We start from the raw sequence: 15,649 nt of genomic DNA, 5'->3' as shown, positions 1-15,649 counted from the left end.
GTATTTTTATTTTTTTAGTCCAATAGAACTAGTTAAACTCGGACTTTTAAAAATAAAAGTCCGGAAATAAAAATTAAATTCGGACTTTTATTTTTTAAGGCAAAATAAAAGTCCCGCTTGATAACTAAGAAACGGTTTATCCGAAATAAAAAAAATTTCAAGCGGGACTTTTATTTTGGCCTTAAAAAATAAAAGTTCGGATTTAACTTTTATTTCCGGACTTTTATTTTTAAAAGTCCGAGTTTAACTAGTTCTATCGGACTCAAAAAATAAAAATCCGAAAATAATTTTTATCTTGATCCAATATATTTAAATATTTAAGGTCCAAAATTAATAGTTTTGCATGGACTTATATTATAAAAGGAATAACAGTTTCAGTCCCTGATACAAAATATGATTGTAGTGAGCGCACAATTGTATATCGGTTTATATATGGCACGGTTGTCACTTTGTGCCATTTTTGCCAAAAATGGTACCATCCAACCTTATTTGGTCCCCTGGTCCCTTTTTTTTACAATTTTGTTCCTTTTTAGGCAGTAGCCGCAATTTTGACAGTTTTCTTTCTTTTTTACTGAGACAAAAATTTAGAATTCTGCTCACAAAATTTGCCAAACCTTCATTAAAAACAAATAAATAAATGTAAGGCGCGATAACCTCCGAAGAGATCTAAGGCCGAGCTTTTCTTCCAATTTGCGTCGTGCTCATCTTGCTTTTCCATACAAATTGGCCGGACGGGACCTACATGTTTTACGCCGACTCCGAACGGCATCTGCAAGGCAGATGGGTTTTCACTGAGAGCTTTTCATGGCAGAAATACACCCGGAGTGCTTGCCAAACACTGCCGAGGGGCGACCCCGCTTAAAAAAATTTTCTTCTAATTGAAAATCCTTATTTCTAAAATTTTGTTGTTGCTTTGCCCGGGGTGTGAACCCAAGGCATACGGTGTGGGAAAAGGAAAAGGAAAATTGAGATCGTTGGGCAAATATATTTTTTACAAAAGAATTCTATGCAAAAATTTCGAAAGCGTTACTTATCTTTTGGAACGTCGATATTTAAATTTTTTCTCACGCAGTAAAAGCAGCTCATTGAGCTCAAAGAATTCCAAGACTATTATGGTGTGAAGCCACGCAAAAATTCTTGAAAACTAAGTATCTTGGAACGAGAAATATTTTAACAGAAATATTTTTGAAAGCAATAAATTTATAAATGTACAACGAATTGCGATTAAAAAATGTGTAACCCAGCAGGTTAGGGGGTTAGAATATACCCGTGATATGTATGCCTGTCGTAAGAGGTGACTAAAATACCAGATTCAAGGGGCTGTGTAGAGCAACCCTTCAGGTTGCCAGCGCAATATATAGCTTCTCCAAACCCAATTGTCAACCTCGCCTATCCGTGGCGAATCCTGTCTTATTAACAGCCGAAGCTCTGGCGACCCCGAACTCCGCATGGATATAGGTGGTGGGAGTGCAGTTTGGCCTAGAATTCACATGCGGTCATAACAAATGGTTCCCGAGATGGTCGGGTTTGGTACAGGAACGTGGCGAATCTACATCCGGCAAAGGACCATCAACATCGATAACAATCCCCAAGGCCTTCCGGGAGTGTACTTGTCGCTACAACAATAACAACATTAAAAAATGTATTCTTATTTTCAGAATTTGCAGCGACTGGGTATTTCAAAACTGGCGTGACATGGCATTTGTATGACTAAATGTTAAAAAAAATGCTTTACTTAACATTTCGGAAAATTTTTTTTAAATAGTTGCACTGTAATAAAGGGGACTTTATTTTAGTAAAAAAGTTACGGAAATTTATTAAAAATACTAAATTATATAAGGTAATATGTGCTGGATTCCAACCTTTTGCTATACTTTGATGCCCTCTCTTTCGCTTTTAAACGGCTTCACTCCTGCCTTATTGGGTCAGTTTTTTAGTTTTTTCCTATAGCACTGTGAGTATTTTTTACCGTTTCTCGAAGAATCCATCTGCATAAGACTTCGTTGAATTGGAATTCAGAATGAGGCATCAGCTATCGAGAAAACTACTTACTATATGGCGTGAAGTTACGAAACTTTGAAGCTCAATATGAAAGTAATTACTTGCTTAAATGGCGCGATTTTTAATTTAATTTGTTAACTTTGTCAACTTTTGTTAAAACACAAAACTATTCGCATGTACAATCGCCAGCGCAGATGTAATAAGACTAAATAGCCTCTGTCTAAATAGTCTACGTCTGAATTTGGTTTCCCCGCAAAACTTATACGGCTGTGCAAAATGACGTTGAGCAACACCATCAGCTTAGTCAGAATTGGGAAGGACCTCTCCGAGCCGTTCGAAACTAAACGAGGTTTCAGACAGGGTGACGCCCTATCGTGCAATTTCTTTAATTTGATGCTGGAGAAAATTATACTAGCTGTAGAATTTAACCGCACTGGAACAATATACTATAAAAGCGTACAATTACTGGCATATGCTGATGACATTGATATCATCGGCCTAAACACCCGCGCTGTTAGCTCTGCTTACTGCAAACTGGAAAAGGAAGCGGTAAAGATGAGTTTGATGGTGAATGAGGACAAAACGAAGTACCTGCTGCGCCTTGGCAACCACGCTACTGTTGGCAGCCTTAATTTCGAAATAGTAATAAACTTCGTTTATTTGGGCACCAGCATCAACACTAGCAACAACATCAGCACTGAAATCCAGCGAAGATCAATCTTGCCAATAAATGCTACTTTGGACTAGGTAGACAATTGAAAAGTAAAGTCCTCTCTCGGCGAACGAAAATCATACTCTACAAGTCACTTATCGTACCCGTCCTGCTATATGGGACAGAAGCATGGACCATGACAACAGCAGATGAAGCGGCTTTGGGAGTGTTCGAGAGAAAAGTTCTTCGAAAGATTTATGGACCTCTACGCGTTGGCGATGGCGAGTACCGAAGAAGATTTAATGATGAGCTGTACGAGCTATACGCAGAAAAGAATTAAAACGCAGCTGCTGCGCTGGCTAGGCCATGTTATGCAAATGAAAGAAAGTGTTTCTATCGGAACCCGCCTATGGAAGCAGAGGTAGAAGGCGGCCCCCACTCCGTTGGAAGGACCAGGTGGAGAACGATTTAAACTCCCTTGGTGTGACCAATTGGCGCCGGTTGGCGGAGCGAAGGAGCGAATGGCGCGCCTTGTTGGACGGCCATAACCGTTTAGACGGTTAAGCGCCAATTAAGTAAGTAAGTAAGTAAATAGCCTCTGTATGGCGCGACGTTATTATAGAATATTTATAAAAGTAAATCCAAAATTTACTCTTAGTTGAAGCGTCGCAGCTCTTTTACATTGATTTTACGCCTACTTGTTGTTATTGTCAAATTCTAGCTATTAGAGTTGAATTGCAGAATTGCTCTTAGAAATTTAAACAGGAAAGAGAAAATGCTCTTTTAAATAAAAAAACTGATCACCGATTGCACATGAAATAACTCACCATAGCATGTAAGGAAAATTTTGAAAATATTAATTTTATAACATTTTAATATTTTTCTTCAATAGCTCAAGCAATTCGTTTTTTTAAATCATAGTTTAGTTTTTCTGTTAAGGTGGACTTTTCTGTGGAAGTTCCCAAATGCAAAAGAGAGTTGATTTCGGAAGAGGCGTTTTGTTTAAAACTAATCCCGTAGGTGATTTCAGAACCCTTCAATAACAACACTGTTAACTTGTTTTTCGTACCTAATTGCATGTGATCCGTTATCCGTTATTGCACAGTTGAAACTTTTAAGACGCTTGATTTTTAGTCTGAGATTACATTCTGTAAATGCGAACTCAAAAGTAAGCATCTATAAAATAACATTAGCGTATATAGTTGCGTAGTTTCATTTACGATTTACTGTGTTTTGACACAACGCAAATTTTAGAACCGTTCCTTACTAACACCTAAACGCGCTACCCATTTTATTTCATTGCAATTAAGCAAACCTAGGTTCACAACGTTTGGTTGGTGAAAGGCATACACATTATTTTTGTTTGCGAAGTTTGAATTAAAGCCTAGTGTCTCCTAATTTTGAAAAAATTTTATGCAGGAAACCAAAGAAACATAAATTAATAATAAATCATCGAACTGTTTGTATATCAGCAAAATAAAACAAAAATTTGGTCCTTTTTTGGAGATTTGGTCCTTTTTTCGATGAACTTTGGTACCATATTAAAATATGGGGAGGCAACCATGTATGTGAGTAAACATATAATAGATACCGCACGTAATTGACAGCAATTATTTCTTTGTTTTGTGTAGCATTAACACGGGCATGACATCATTTGAGAATAGCAGTGTATACGAGTATACATACATAAGTAGAGACAGACGCCGATTCACCAAATATTTTGATTGGCATTGTTGATGGTGGTATTATGATGTCTGATCTAGAATAAAAATGCGAATATCATGCGTTCTGGAACCTTTAGTGATGTGAGCTTGAGCGTATTTCAAGAGCTGGTTGGTTGGAGTCCAGTTGTACGCAAATTTACGACCTTCACAGCTTCAAATTTGCGTAGCTCACAGAAATCGCAATATTTTGTATATATGTATGTTCATATTCCGATTTGTAGGATTTTGGTTTAGAAGTGTTGGCTTATCGATTATGACATCACGATTGGTATTGGCAGAATGTGGGTTTGGAAGCTTTAAGAACGAAATTTTTTGGTGTATTTAAATATTTTGAGGCTTTGAGAACTCTATTGCAATTTGGGTATACTGGTCTTTGATTATGCCCCTCAAACTTTCTCGGAGCGCTCAAATTAAGAATCCAAAATGATACCGAAATATGTGGAAAGTATCAAACTCAGAAATGTGAGCGTATAGTAGGTTTTTATAATTCCGATATGATAACAATTTTAAGTATATGCCAACAATGCTCAGCACACAAAGCAACTTTGGAACAAATATACATATTTTATTTTGAAAAAATTGTCTCTGGTGTAACATATACTTATGTATTAGAATAAAATCATTGCTAAAATATGTCTGACTGTTCCAGTTTTGAATTGGCATGTGCGCTTCCCTCTAATTATCGTCATAATGATGAGCATTTTATCAATGTATGTAAGTACATCAGGCTTTTTTCATTATATCCACAAAACTGTCTCCGCGGTATTCCTGGCTGATGTGACGAATCCTCTATGTCTTTAATTAGAGATAATATCAGTATGCCCTTCTTCTTGGAGTTCCCTCTAAAATTCCCGTTTTCCAACCAATATTAAGAATATACTTACCTTTCATTAATGCCACACGTCCGAAAGCAGTTTTGATTTGGTCAATTCTAATCCCTTATGCAAAGCACATAAATGACTCTAACAAGAGTCATATAAGAAGTGAATATCTTGATCCTTGCGCCACCTAGTGGCGCTTTTTTCATAAGTTGCTTTCAATTCTCTTGTTTATTATGTGTTCCAAATATGGCCAATCGGACCACAAATACGATTTTTGTGAATACAGCAGTTGAATAAGCGATCGGTGCCCAGAAGAAGTTCATCAAAATGACTCTTTTATGTCTGCTTGGGCTCAGAATCCCCAGCCGATAGCACAGCAACCAATCAACCTGCAACGTTATTGGATCGACCTGCTACTTTGCTAGTGTGACAGATATATGAGGATATTTTAGTGCACCTAAACAAACAAATCAGGTGACTAACGATGAAAAACTTAAAAAAAAAAAAATAAACAAAACGGATTTTTTAGTTAAAGTATTGGAAATGCGTTAAATAAATAAAATTTAGTATTATTTAAGGTGAGCAAATGCAAATATTCACAAAAATATTTTTTTTTCAATAAGCTCATGCAAATGTTTGCAGTTTATTTTTGCCATCAATGTCAAATACATGCTACTCTTAATTCATTCCAATCTATATCAATCTCTCTAAAATAATCTCGCTTTCACTTTTTTCTCTTTACAGGTAAGTGATTTGAAAGTGCCATCGAATGAATGCTACAAATTTACATACATTTATATATCGGTGTTGCAATATACGAGTAGATACTCGAAAACTAAAAGTGTTTATAAATGTTTACACAATTATATATATTAGGGTGTACCAAAAATGAAGATTTTGTTTCGCCCTCACACGAAAATATCAGAGAATATGTCTAAACAAAAATTCTGTTAGAGGCAGAGCTCTTGATTTTAATTTTAAGAGGCCTCTTAAGGAACTTGAAGGAATTTTGTCATTTTAATAGGATTTTGAAACATTATTTTGTCCCGCAAGGTATGAAGAAGTTCTTTCTCGATAAAATAAACAAATGGATCATATTCAGTACTAATTTCTGTACTAATTTCTGTACAAACCAAATTTATTGATTCAAATTTTCATGGTCGATATTGAAGTTTCTACAGACCTTTGATTTAAAAATTTTACAGTTTTTTGCAATTTTCAAATAAACTATTGCGGATAAGACAAGTAAAGGTATCTAAGTTCGGGTGTAACCGAACATGAAATACTTAGCGTGAGTTTAAATTGTAAAGCTCTTTTCGAATAAATTATTTTGTATGCATTTTCAATTTTATTGCGATATGTTAATTTTTCTACAAGTTATGGCTCCCGAAACATAGAAATATGCTTTGTCAAAAAATAGGCAGTGCTACGCCTATTTTCAAAACTTTTAACATTTTCTAACTTTTTATAATAATTTCATTTAACAAGTAAAAGTTATTACAAACGTGTATAGCTCTTTTAAAACAGCTTTATGTTAATGCGGGTGTGGTCCTTAACCGATCTCTTCCAATTTGTCTTGAAATATGAACTTCTTTAAGTCAAATATGTGTACCCTATCTTATTACGATCCGTTAACTTTTTTTGACTTATGGCTCCCGAAACAAAAAAGGGGGCGGTGCAAAGCATATTTTCAAAAATTTTAACATTTCTAACAATCTTTTGTTATATTTTAACTACGTTTTGTTATAATTCCATTTAGAAAGTAAAATACCATTGATATAAAGCTATTCTGCAACGGTATAGCATATTTTATTCTTACCAGGGCCCTTTTAAAAGTCTTTTGTATAAATGTGGGAGTTTATCTAACCGATTTCGACCGTTTTTTCTAGAAAAATTTCTCGCTATAAGAAAAAACTGTACGTAATCTTATTTTGATCCGTTAATTTTTCTTAAAATTATGGCTCGCGAAACATTGAAAATTGCTTGGTCACCCATTTCGTAAATTTTTGCCCGAAGCATTCTTTATAGTTAAGGCAACGTCTTTGTCGAATTTTCTTATGATAGATTTAACGGTTTTTCATTTATGATTAACAATATTTGTAAAATTGATTTTATCACAAATCGACGGTGCCAGGCCCATTTTCAAGAGTATAGAGTCTCAACATGAGTCTCCAATTCAAATTTCAACATTAAGAGTGCATTATTTACAAAACTATCACGTTTTTTATGTTTTCCAAAATAGTATATATGTATATATAAAACTAGTAGGGTACCCGGCGTTGCTCGGGTTGGGCAAATACAAATCTAAATGAGAAGGTGTATTTTAACGCATTCCTTCCCATTACTCAAAGTCAAGCAATCTATATATCTATATATATATGATTTTATTAATCTTCTTCAAAATGTGTCTCCCAATTTGTCTTATGCTTACCCTTAATAATTTGCTTATCTTTTTAACGCCCTCTACCCCTCTTCTTCTTTTTTCTTAGATGCCTTGTTCCTCTAATTTATCATTCTTTGCTTTATTTTTTTCAAATTTATTTTGTCAGACACAATTCATACTCAAAATCTCATAACTTAAACAAACTATTTTAGCTGCACGATTTTTGTCTACCATCTCATATATACAGCTATTTTTACAATGGAATGCTTAAATTTAATAAAAACTTTTAATCACTCAATGCAATCGCTTTAACTTTTTGTCAATTGCTATGCCAATGTATGCTATGTAATGCTATGTAATGCTATGACCAAACAAAAGTTCTGCATTAAGTACGTACATGGCGTATGAGTAACTTTTGCTGACATACAAAATTTATCGCACCACCCAGTGGCGCACGTGAATTTTTTTTAATGGACGTTGTGGCAGCGCGCTGCCCTCAAGGAGCCCAATGAGACCAGGCTAATCTTGTTCGCGATCGATTTAATATATATGTATATGTAAAACTTTTAATAACTTTTTTTTTTTTTTTGTTTTTTGTTTTTTTTTTTTTTTGTGTTTTTGCCGAGTCTTTGATGGGCAGCGGTTTGTGTTAAATAAAAAAAAATTTAAATTTAAAATTCTTCTTTTATAGCCAAACTTTGGTGATGATTGAAGTGTGGGAAATACGCTTCCATAGGGAACACACACACACACACATAGAATTTGATTTTTATATATATAGACGGGCGTGGTTATCATCCGATTCAACTCATTTTAAATAGCGATGGGAGTTGAGTGCCAAGAAACCCATATACCGAATTTCATTAAGATATCTCAATATTTACTCAATGTTTACTCGTGATCACAGATAGACGGACGAACACACGGACATTGGTAAATCGATTTTTTTTTTCATCCTGAACATTTTGATATATGGAAGTCTATATTTATCTCGATTCGTTTATGCCGTTATGTTCAACCGTTATATTACCACAGTTTAAATACTCTGTGTGCAAAGCAAGCTGAGTACAAAAAAGTTAATTATCAGTTTTTTAATTTTTCTGACGGCTCACATAAAAGTCTTACTTAAAGTTTTCGTATTGTTACAAACAACAATGTTCTAAATGTGCTAAACATGACTCATGTATTAATTTCATCAAGAAAAAATGTCTTCATACCTTGCAAGAACAAATAATGTTTCAAAAGCTCAGTTCCCGTGTTATAAAAATGGCAAAACTTCACGTTCCGTGAGAGATCTCTTAAAGGTAAAAAAAAGAGCTCCGCCTCTAACAGAATTTTTGGTTGGACTTATTCTCGGATATTTTCGTGTGGGAGTGAAAAAAAAATACAATAATATTTGGCACAACCTAATATGTATATATAGTATATTGTATGCACACAATATGCACACTTTGATTGACAATTCGTTGTTCGAGCTTTTGTTTGTAAACTTTTACTCGAATGTGCCGCCACGTGCGACATGACGTATGAGTAACAACGAAACAATGTGCTCTTAGTGCGGAGAACTGTGATTGGGTGCGCTGCGTGTGATGGGTTGCAGAAAAAAACCTTTTAAGCTGTTCGTTGATGCAAAAGGTAAGTGCTTGAAAGTCTTTTTTTTTTTTTTTTGTATATATTCTAAATATTTATGCATTTGTTTGTTAACAATTTTTTAAAGTAAATATTTCTATAAGAATGCTTGTAGTGCTAAACATTACAAGTACGAGCACTTCCAAAAGGTATTAATAATTGAAGTGGCCTTACATCTTGAGTTTTCATATTTTCATATTCTTTAATTGAATATAAATTGAAGATATGCACGTTATTATGAAAAGTTAAGTATTTGTGTTTATATTTGATCAGATTAACAAATGAAATTAAGCGTTGATGATTTGTTGACAATTTTGGGACAGAGTATATGGAAGGTTAACCTAACATAGACTGAACCTAACCCAACTGCTAAGCTCCATCAGCAACCAGGACCTGTATTATAAAACAACATCGTCTTGTTGGGAAATACTTGAAGATTTCTAGGACCTATGTCATTTAGGGTAGGTTGAACTGGCCGGTCAATGAGGACCTAACATAGACTGAATAAGTCCATAGTGTTACCAGAAGTTTGTTTTAACGACCGAACTGAAAACCCCTATCAAAAACCAGTTATAAAATAACTCCGTCCTCTTGGCAAATACTAGAAGCTTCCTAGGACTTAAGCCATTTGCTGCTTCTAGATCTGACAGCTGTATAACTCCTAATAGCTTGAGTCTTAGCCTGGCAAGCGCAGGGCAAGAGTACAGAACGTGCTCGATCGTTTCCTCCTCCAGCCCGCACTTCCTATATCTGGTAAATTTGCTAAATAATAAGACTCTTGGTTAAATTTGTATTTGTGAAAGTTTGTCGAGAAGTGGATGAATTTGGGCTTTTCTTGTTTCTATTGGGTGACTCAGAATGAGTAGAGGAGAAAGGTGCAAAGGTAAAAGGAACTGGACGGGGACAGATAGACGGATAAGTAAAGGAAAAAAAGCATCTACAGATTAAGGAGTGGCACATAGTTAGGGACGAAGGTTGAGAGAGACACAGTAGAGACAGAAGAAGAGGATGAAAAGGTGGATGATTGCGCATCTTGATAATGATATTGAAGTTCAGAAGAATAGGAGATCACGTCCACTGCATCCTTGATATACGCGAGTTGGCAGTTTGCTGTCAATTGTAATGCCAAAGTACTAAGCCCTATCGGATTGTGCCGATGAAAGGATCTTTTGCCATCTTATAAAGATAAGTACGTAGCCAGGTGTGCCGGTCTTGAAGTAGTTCGTTTACAACCAATACCCAAAGGAGGAGAGCTAGCAAACTTCCTACAAGTACCCTTCCTCGCCTATATTTAAGGTACTGAATCTTTCTGCTCTACCTTGATAGTACCGCCGTCCAAAAGATTTGATAAATAGCATCAGAGACTATTCGAATTCCAATCATGTTAAAGTTCAGAACGACCATGTTACAGGACCTGGGAAGAAAGCACAATTACAAAATACCATTCAGCTGCATGTAGTTGCCACAAATATTTTCAGCTGCATAGGATTCATGGAATCAGGCTCTGGAGATTTTTAGGTTTTAAAACTTTAGCAAGTCCATTCAAACGCGTTACAACATGAGCGGCCGACCAAGTGATTACTTAGTTGTGCTGCCGGCAAGCGAACTGAAAATATTTTTGCGACTTTGTGCTTTAGATACAATTCGGAGCCATGTGCCTTAAAGGTGAAGGTCCCGATGAGCATTACAACTAAGACATTTGGGTGAATGGCAGTTGATAGTGTAATGCCATATACGTGATTGCCCAATATTTATGCCATCTAGTCCTAGCACGTCTTAAACAAAGTGGTGAGAAGTTAGGGGAAAAAAAGACAGGGTAGATAACTATTTATACTTAAAAATATCGTCTATTGAGGGCCAGGGCCACTATATTGGTAGCTCGTTCTGGTGGTGAAGGTAGATTTGATATGAATAAAGAAAGTAAAATGGGAGATAGGACTCCACCTTGCGCCACCTGTTGTTAGTTCTCTTAGGTTTTGAGGTTTCGTTCTTAAATTGCGCCTATTAAAGAAGAAGGCTTGTTCTTTTTTTTAACTTCTTTGAGCTGCAGAAATAGTAGTGAGTTGTTATGTGCTAGTGTTTGGGTCCATTGCAAATTGCCAACAGAAAGCGTTTGCATATTTCAACGAGTCGGACAGACAAATACTTGTCAATGAATTATATAAACACCAACTAGTATGAATAGCCCACACGATTCTGATCAATGAACTAGAATTTCCGCTGACTATTTTGGCTTTTGACTGCAGGGTAAATACATTCGATTACAATGCAGAATCTCGGTTTCATGCTCACCAGCATTTGCTTCATAAAATTTTATGCGTAACTCCAACTTAGTGCTCGTATTTTAATATATCTCATAAAATTGCGATTTTCTTTTACTTCCAAATACTATGTCTACTAGGGCGGGTCGATTTAAAAATCGCTGGGATGTGAAAACAAAATGCAAATTGCAATAATAAAAGATCTCTAAAGATTTTTTTTTGACCAGTTTTATGTAGATGTGTGTTTTTGTATTCGCGCCGATGATAAAATTGATGTGCGCCAACTCTAACAAAATTTCTGAATACTTTTGACTTTATACAAGTACGTACACGTTAGGCCGGGTCGATTTGTGGGGAGGCAAAAAAATCGCCCATTGCTCTGTGAAAATCATATTGTAGGGATCAAAATAAGAAACTTTGCCGAAGGAACAATACCTCTAAAACGAATTCTTTTTAATTTCTTTCCTATTACTAAGTTAAATTCATTTTTTCATTTACATGTGTTCTGACTAAATAAATTTCTAAAGAGAAAAATAAAATCCAAAAAGAAAAAAACATAGGCATTTTAAAGTGGGATTTTTCAAAATTTTTCCCTAAGAGCCAAAGGGGGGGGGGGGGGGGGGGGACATCAGAATTCGTTTTAGAGGTATTGTTCCTTCGGCAAAGTTTCTTATTTTGATCCCTACAATATGATTTTCACAGAGCAATGGGCGATTTTTTTGCCTCCCCACAAATCGACCCGGCCTAATGTGTACGTACTTGTATAAAGTCAAAAGTATTCAGAAATTTTGTTAGAGTTGGCATACATCAATTTTATCATCGGCGCGAATACACAAACACACATCTACATAAAACTGGTAAAAAAATCTTTAGAGATCTTTTATTATTGCTATGTGCATTTTGTTTTCACATCCCAGCAAACAGTGAAAGTTCAAAAAAATCTGAAAATTCACCAAAATCGGAATATTTGCACTCATTATGAGCTCATGTAGTAGTACGAAATGAATGTGTTTACCTTCTTGCGATAGTCATCCGATATGAGCTTAATTTCACATACCTTAGGAGTATAAAAAAGAGTCATATATGACATTTATCGGAGTCTGAAAGACTCTTTAAATACGACTTTCAGAGTCATATGTAACTTTTGGATGGCTTATGACAAATGCCATTATTTGATATTGAAATTTTGGAGCATTCGCAAACCTGAGTGCACGACGCAATAAAACCAGACAGATAAAGTCAATAAATATTTTGCTACTTTTTTACTAGCTTAGCAGTGTAAAGTGCAGAAAAAAGCCGAAACCGATATATCTCCTCTATGGAAACGGGCACATGAAAGAAAAGAGAAGATAAAACGGAGGAAGTGGAAAAAAGAATAGCAAGTTCTAGCAAAGTCAAGAAAGTAAAGAGAACAATAGAAGATTGAGAGTGAGAGTAAAAGTAAGAGTAAGAGTAATATTTTGAGACAAAGCAGTAAAAAGAGGTTGTTAGGATGATAAAAAATAAGGATATTATTGGATAGCAGTAAGGGCGGAATGAGTAAGAGGAAAAGCGGGAAGATTTACATATGAAAGAATGAAAGGGATAGGGAAATTGAATGAGTCGAATAAGGTAAACTAGAAAATGCAGAGGGGCGAGGAAATAATAGAGGAAGAGGGTTAGAAAGAAGATATGTGAGGATAGATAAAGAAATTCATAACAATGTCTGCCGAGTGCGATTATACGACTGGAAGTATTTCATATTTGTTTCAATGTTTCCAGGGATAGCCAGAGCTACACACAATAAAATTCTTATAAGAGAATTTTTTTTTTCCATCATTTTAATCTATAAGCTCTGATTTGTTGAAACACTCTTGCTGTAAAACCTCTGCTGTTTTATACTTTTTTACACCAGCCACTTCTTTTCTGCTCTGAGCCTAATTCAACTCTTCGTTTACTTTGATAAATGTGGGGTTTCGTATTACAAGCCTCCTAGATATTCATCCGCAACTTCATGATATTGTTCCATATCGTCAGTCATCGCATTGACGTCAGCACCATCTTTTCATATTCCTTAGTTGTGGACAATGTGATACTCCGAAGATTTGGCCATTCAGTTCCGTTGACTAAAACTTTTTCATTTCCTCTTAAGAAAAGGAAATAAACCCTTCCACCAAAGGAAGTATAGACCGCAGGCGTTATTTTCTGCACCCTACTTCATATTTCAGAAAGGCGTTAATGTAGTATGGTTTTATTGCGTCATGGGTCACAATTTTATCAAATTTGGGTCATAAAAGTATACAACATGATCTTATTTCTGAGGTTCATATTCTTCACATATTTCGGACTCATATCGAATTCCTAATTTATGAGCGCCTAAAGAATGTTTGAGGGGATAAATTTCACTAAAATAGGATTTATATTTTAAGTCTCTCATGAAAAATTTAACACATATTGTGTTATACTGTAACCTTTGTGCGTGTGAATTTTATATTTATTTGAATTTAGTGGTACTATATTGAACTGCCTACGGATTAAGTGATTTGACATAAGCCATGCCTGCTGGAATATTTTGTGTCTAGTTTAGAATTTTTGTGCGAACATTTTAATAATGAATGAGCAAAGATTAAATTTTGATGGATTAAAATGGGTTGAACTAAATAAGTCATATGAAAGCCTAGTAGCTGTCATAATAGCTAGTAGATAATGTTTAGTTTAAATAGAAATGGAATTGAGTTACATAAATATAAACTGCTTGATTCGAAATTGCGTATGAATGTTCAAATTAAATAAGCTATATACTTGTCTCATACCACATTGTTACCGAAGTGTTAACGGTTTACTATCGATAAGTTACTGGTTTCTTGTCGAAGGGCTATGGGCGTGTTGTTCATTTCTTATCGTTGAGTTATCGATTCTTTATTGGTGTGTTGTTGTCCGGGTATATACGGGTTATCGATTTGTTATCGAAGTGTTATAAATTAGCAATCAATAGATAATGTGATAAATGATCTATCGATTTTTAGTGACGAGATATCGGTTTGTTATCGTAAATTTATCAAAACTTAAACGAAAAGTTGTCAATATTTTGTAAAAAATGTATCGCTTCGTCATCGAACAATTTTCGAAGAGCTATCGATTTTTATCAAAAAGTTATCACTTTGTTATCGAAATGTTTTCGATTTTTTATGGGAAAAACTTATCGAAAACAATCTTTGAGTTATGGCAAAGTTATCAAATTCATAAAAAATGTATCAATGCGTTTTCGTAGTGTGACCATAATTCGTTATCGGCGTTTTATCGATATGTTATCGGCGAATTGTTATGAAACAGGTACCGATAAAATTCAACATAAAACCGGTGACGCGTCTTCAAGAAGCTGATAAGATACAAATAAGAAGCCGACGACTCAGCGATAACATACCTATAGAAATCGGTTACTCGATGATAATTATTTAAAATCCTGGCGCGCCGACAGTCGTGTTGTGAGGAGGGGGGGTCATTTTTTCCCGGCGCTACTCACAGGGGGCGCCGCAAAGTAGAACTACCTAGATAATTTGTATGTATTTGATTTCTGAAAAAAATTTATAAAAACACTAAAAAATGCATCCATTTATCCGGAACACTTGCGACAGGTTGTGGTATAATTGAAAGCATATTTTTTTTCTTACGTTCAACGTTGCGATGGAAATTATTAAAAAATGCTTAAACAAAAAATTATTGAAAAATGCTTAAACAAAAACGTCAAACGTGGATCTGAAACACGAAGGAGCGCTAGAATACCAGCGGTTAGCGTTATCCGCGATGAGCTAGAGAATGTAATAGAACTCTTGGAATAATTAGCAGAGGATACTAACACCACAAGTGACACCAGAAGCGAAGCCACAATTCTGTTGCAAAATAAACTAAATTTTAGTTTCATAACATTAGTTAATTTCTAGTATGAAATCTTAAGGAGAATTGATGGTGTGCTACTCAGATTACAAGATCGTTTAGTTACTTGGTGTAATGCCAATTTTATGCCTCTCAACATAGAAAAATGTAAATCCATGTGTTTTTCACGTGGGAACATACAGCCAGCAATTAATGGCCAAACTCTGGAAAGCGTTGATGTTTTTGTCGACTTGGGAGTTACAATGAATTACAAACTTAGTTTCAATCCTCATATTAATGCCACAGTCAACAAAGCGAGATGAGTT

General features: G+C 35.2%; 1 protein-coding gene across 4 annotated transcripts in view; it reads left to right on the top strand.

Annotated features, from left to right (window-relative positions):
- LOC137245478 (uncharacterized) overlaps positions 1-6,029 on the top strand; it is a 115,035-nt gene extending 109,006 nt beyond the window's left edge. For all 4 annotated transcript variants that reach the window (XM_067776212.1, XM_067776214.1, XM_067776211.1 and 1 more), the window contains one exon: positions 5,943-6,029. In XM_067776212.1, coding sequence (XP_067632313.1) covers positions 5,943-5,946 — 4 coding nt within the window. In that variant the 3' untranslated portion in view covers positions 5,947-6,029. The remainder of the gene's footprint in view (positions 1-5,942) is intronic.
- The last annotated feature ends 9,620 nt before the right edge of the window (positions 6,030-15,649 follow it).

Source organism: Eurosta solidaginis, chromosome 3, assembly GCF_040869045.1.
Source record: "Eurosta solidaginis isolate ZX-2024a chromosome 3, ASM4086904v1, whole genome shotgun sequence".
NCBI lineage: Eukaryota > Metazoa > Arthropoda > Insecta > Diptera > Tephritidae > Eurosta > Eurosta solidaginis.
The sequence above is the reverse complement of the archived record's forward strand: the minus strand, read 5'-3'. Positions and strand labels throughout refer to the sequence as shown.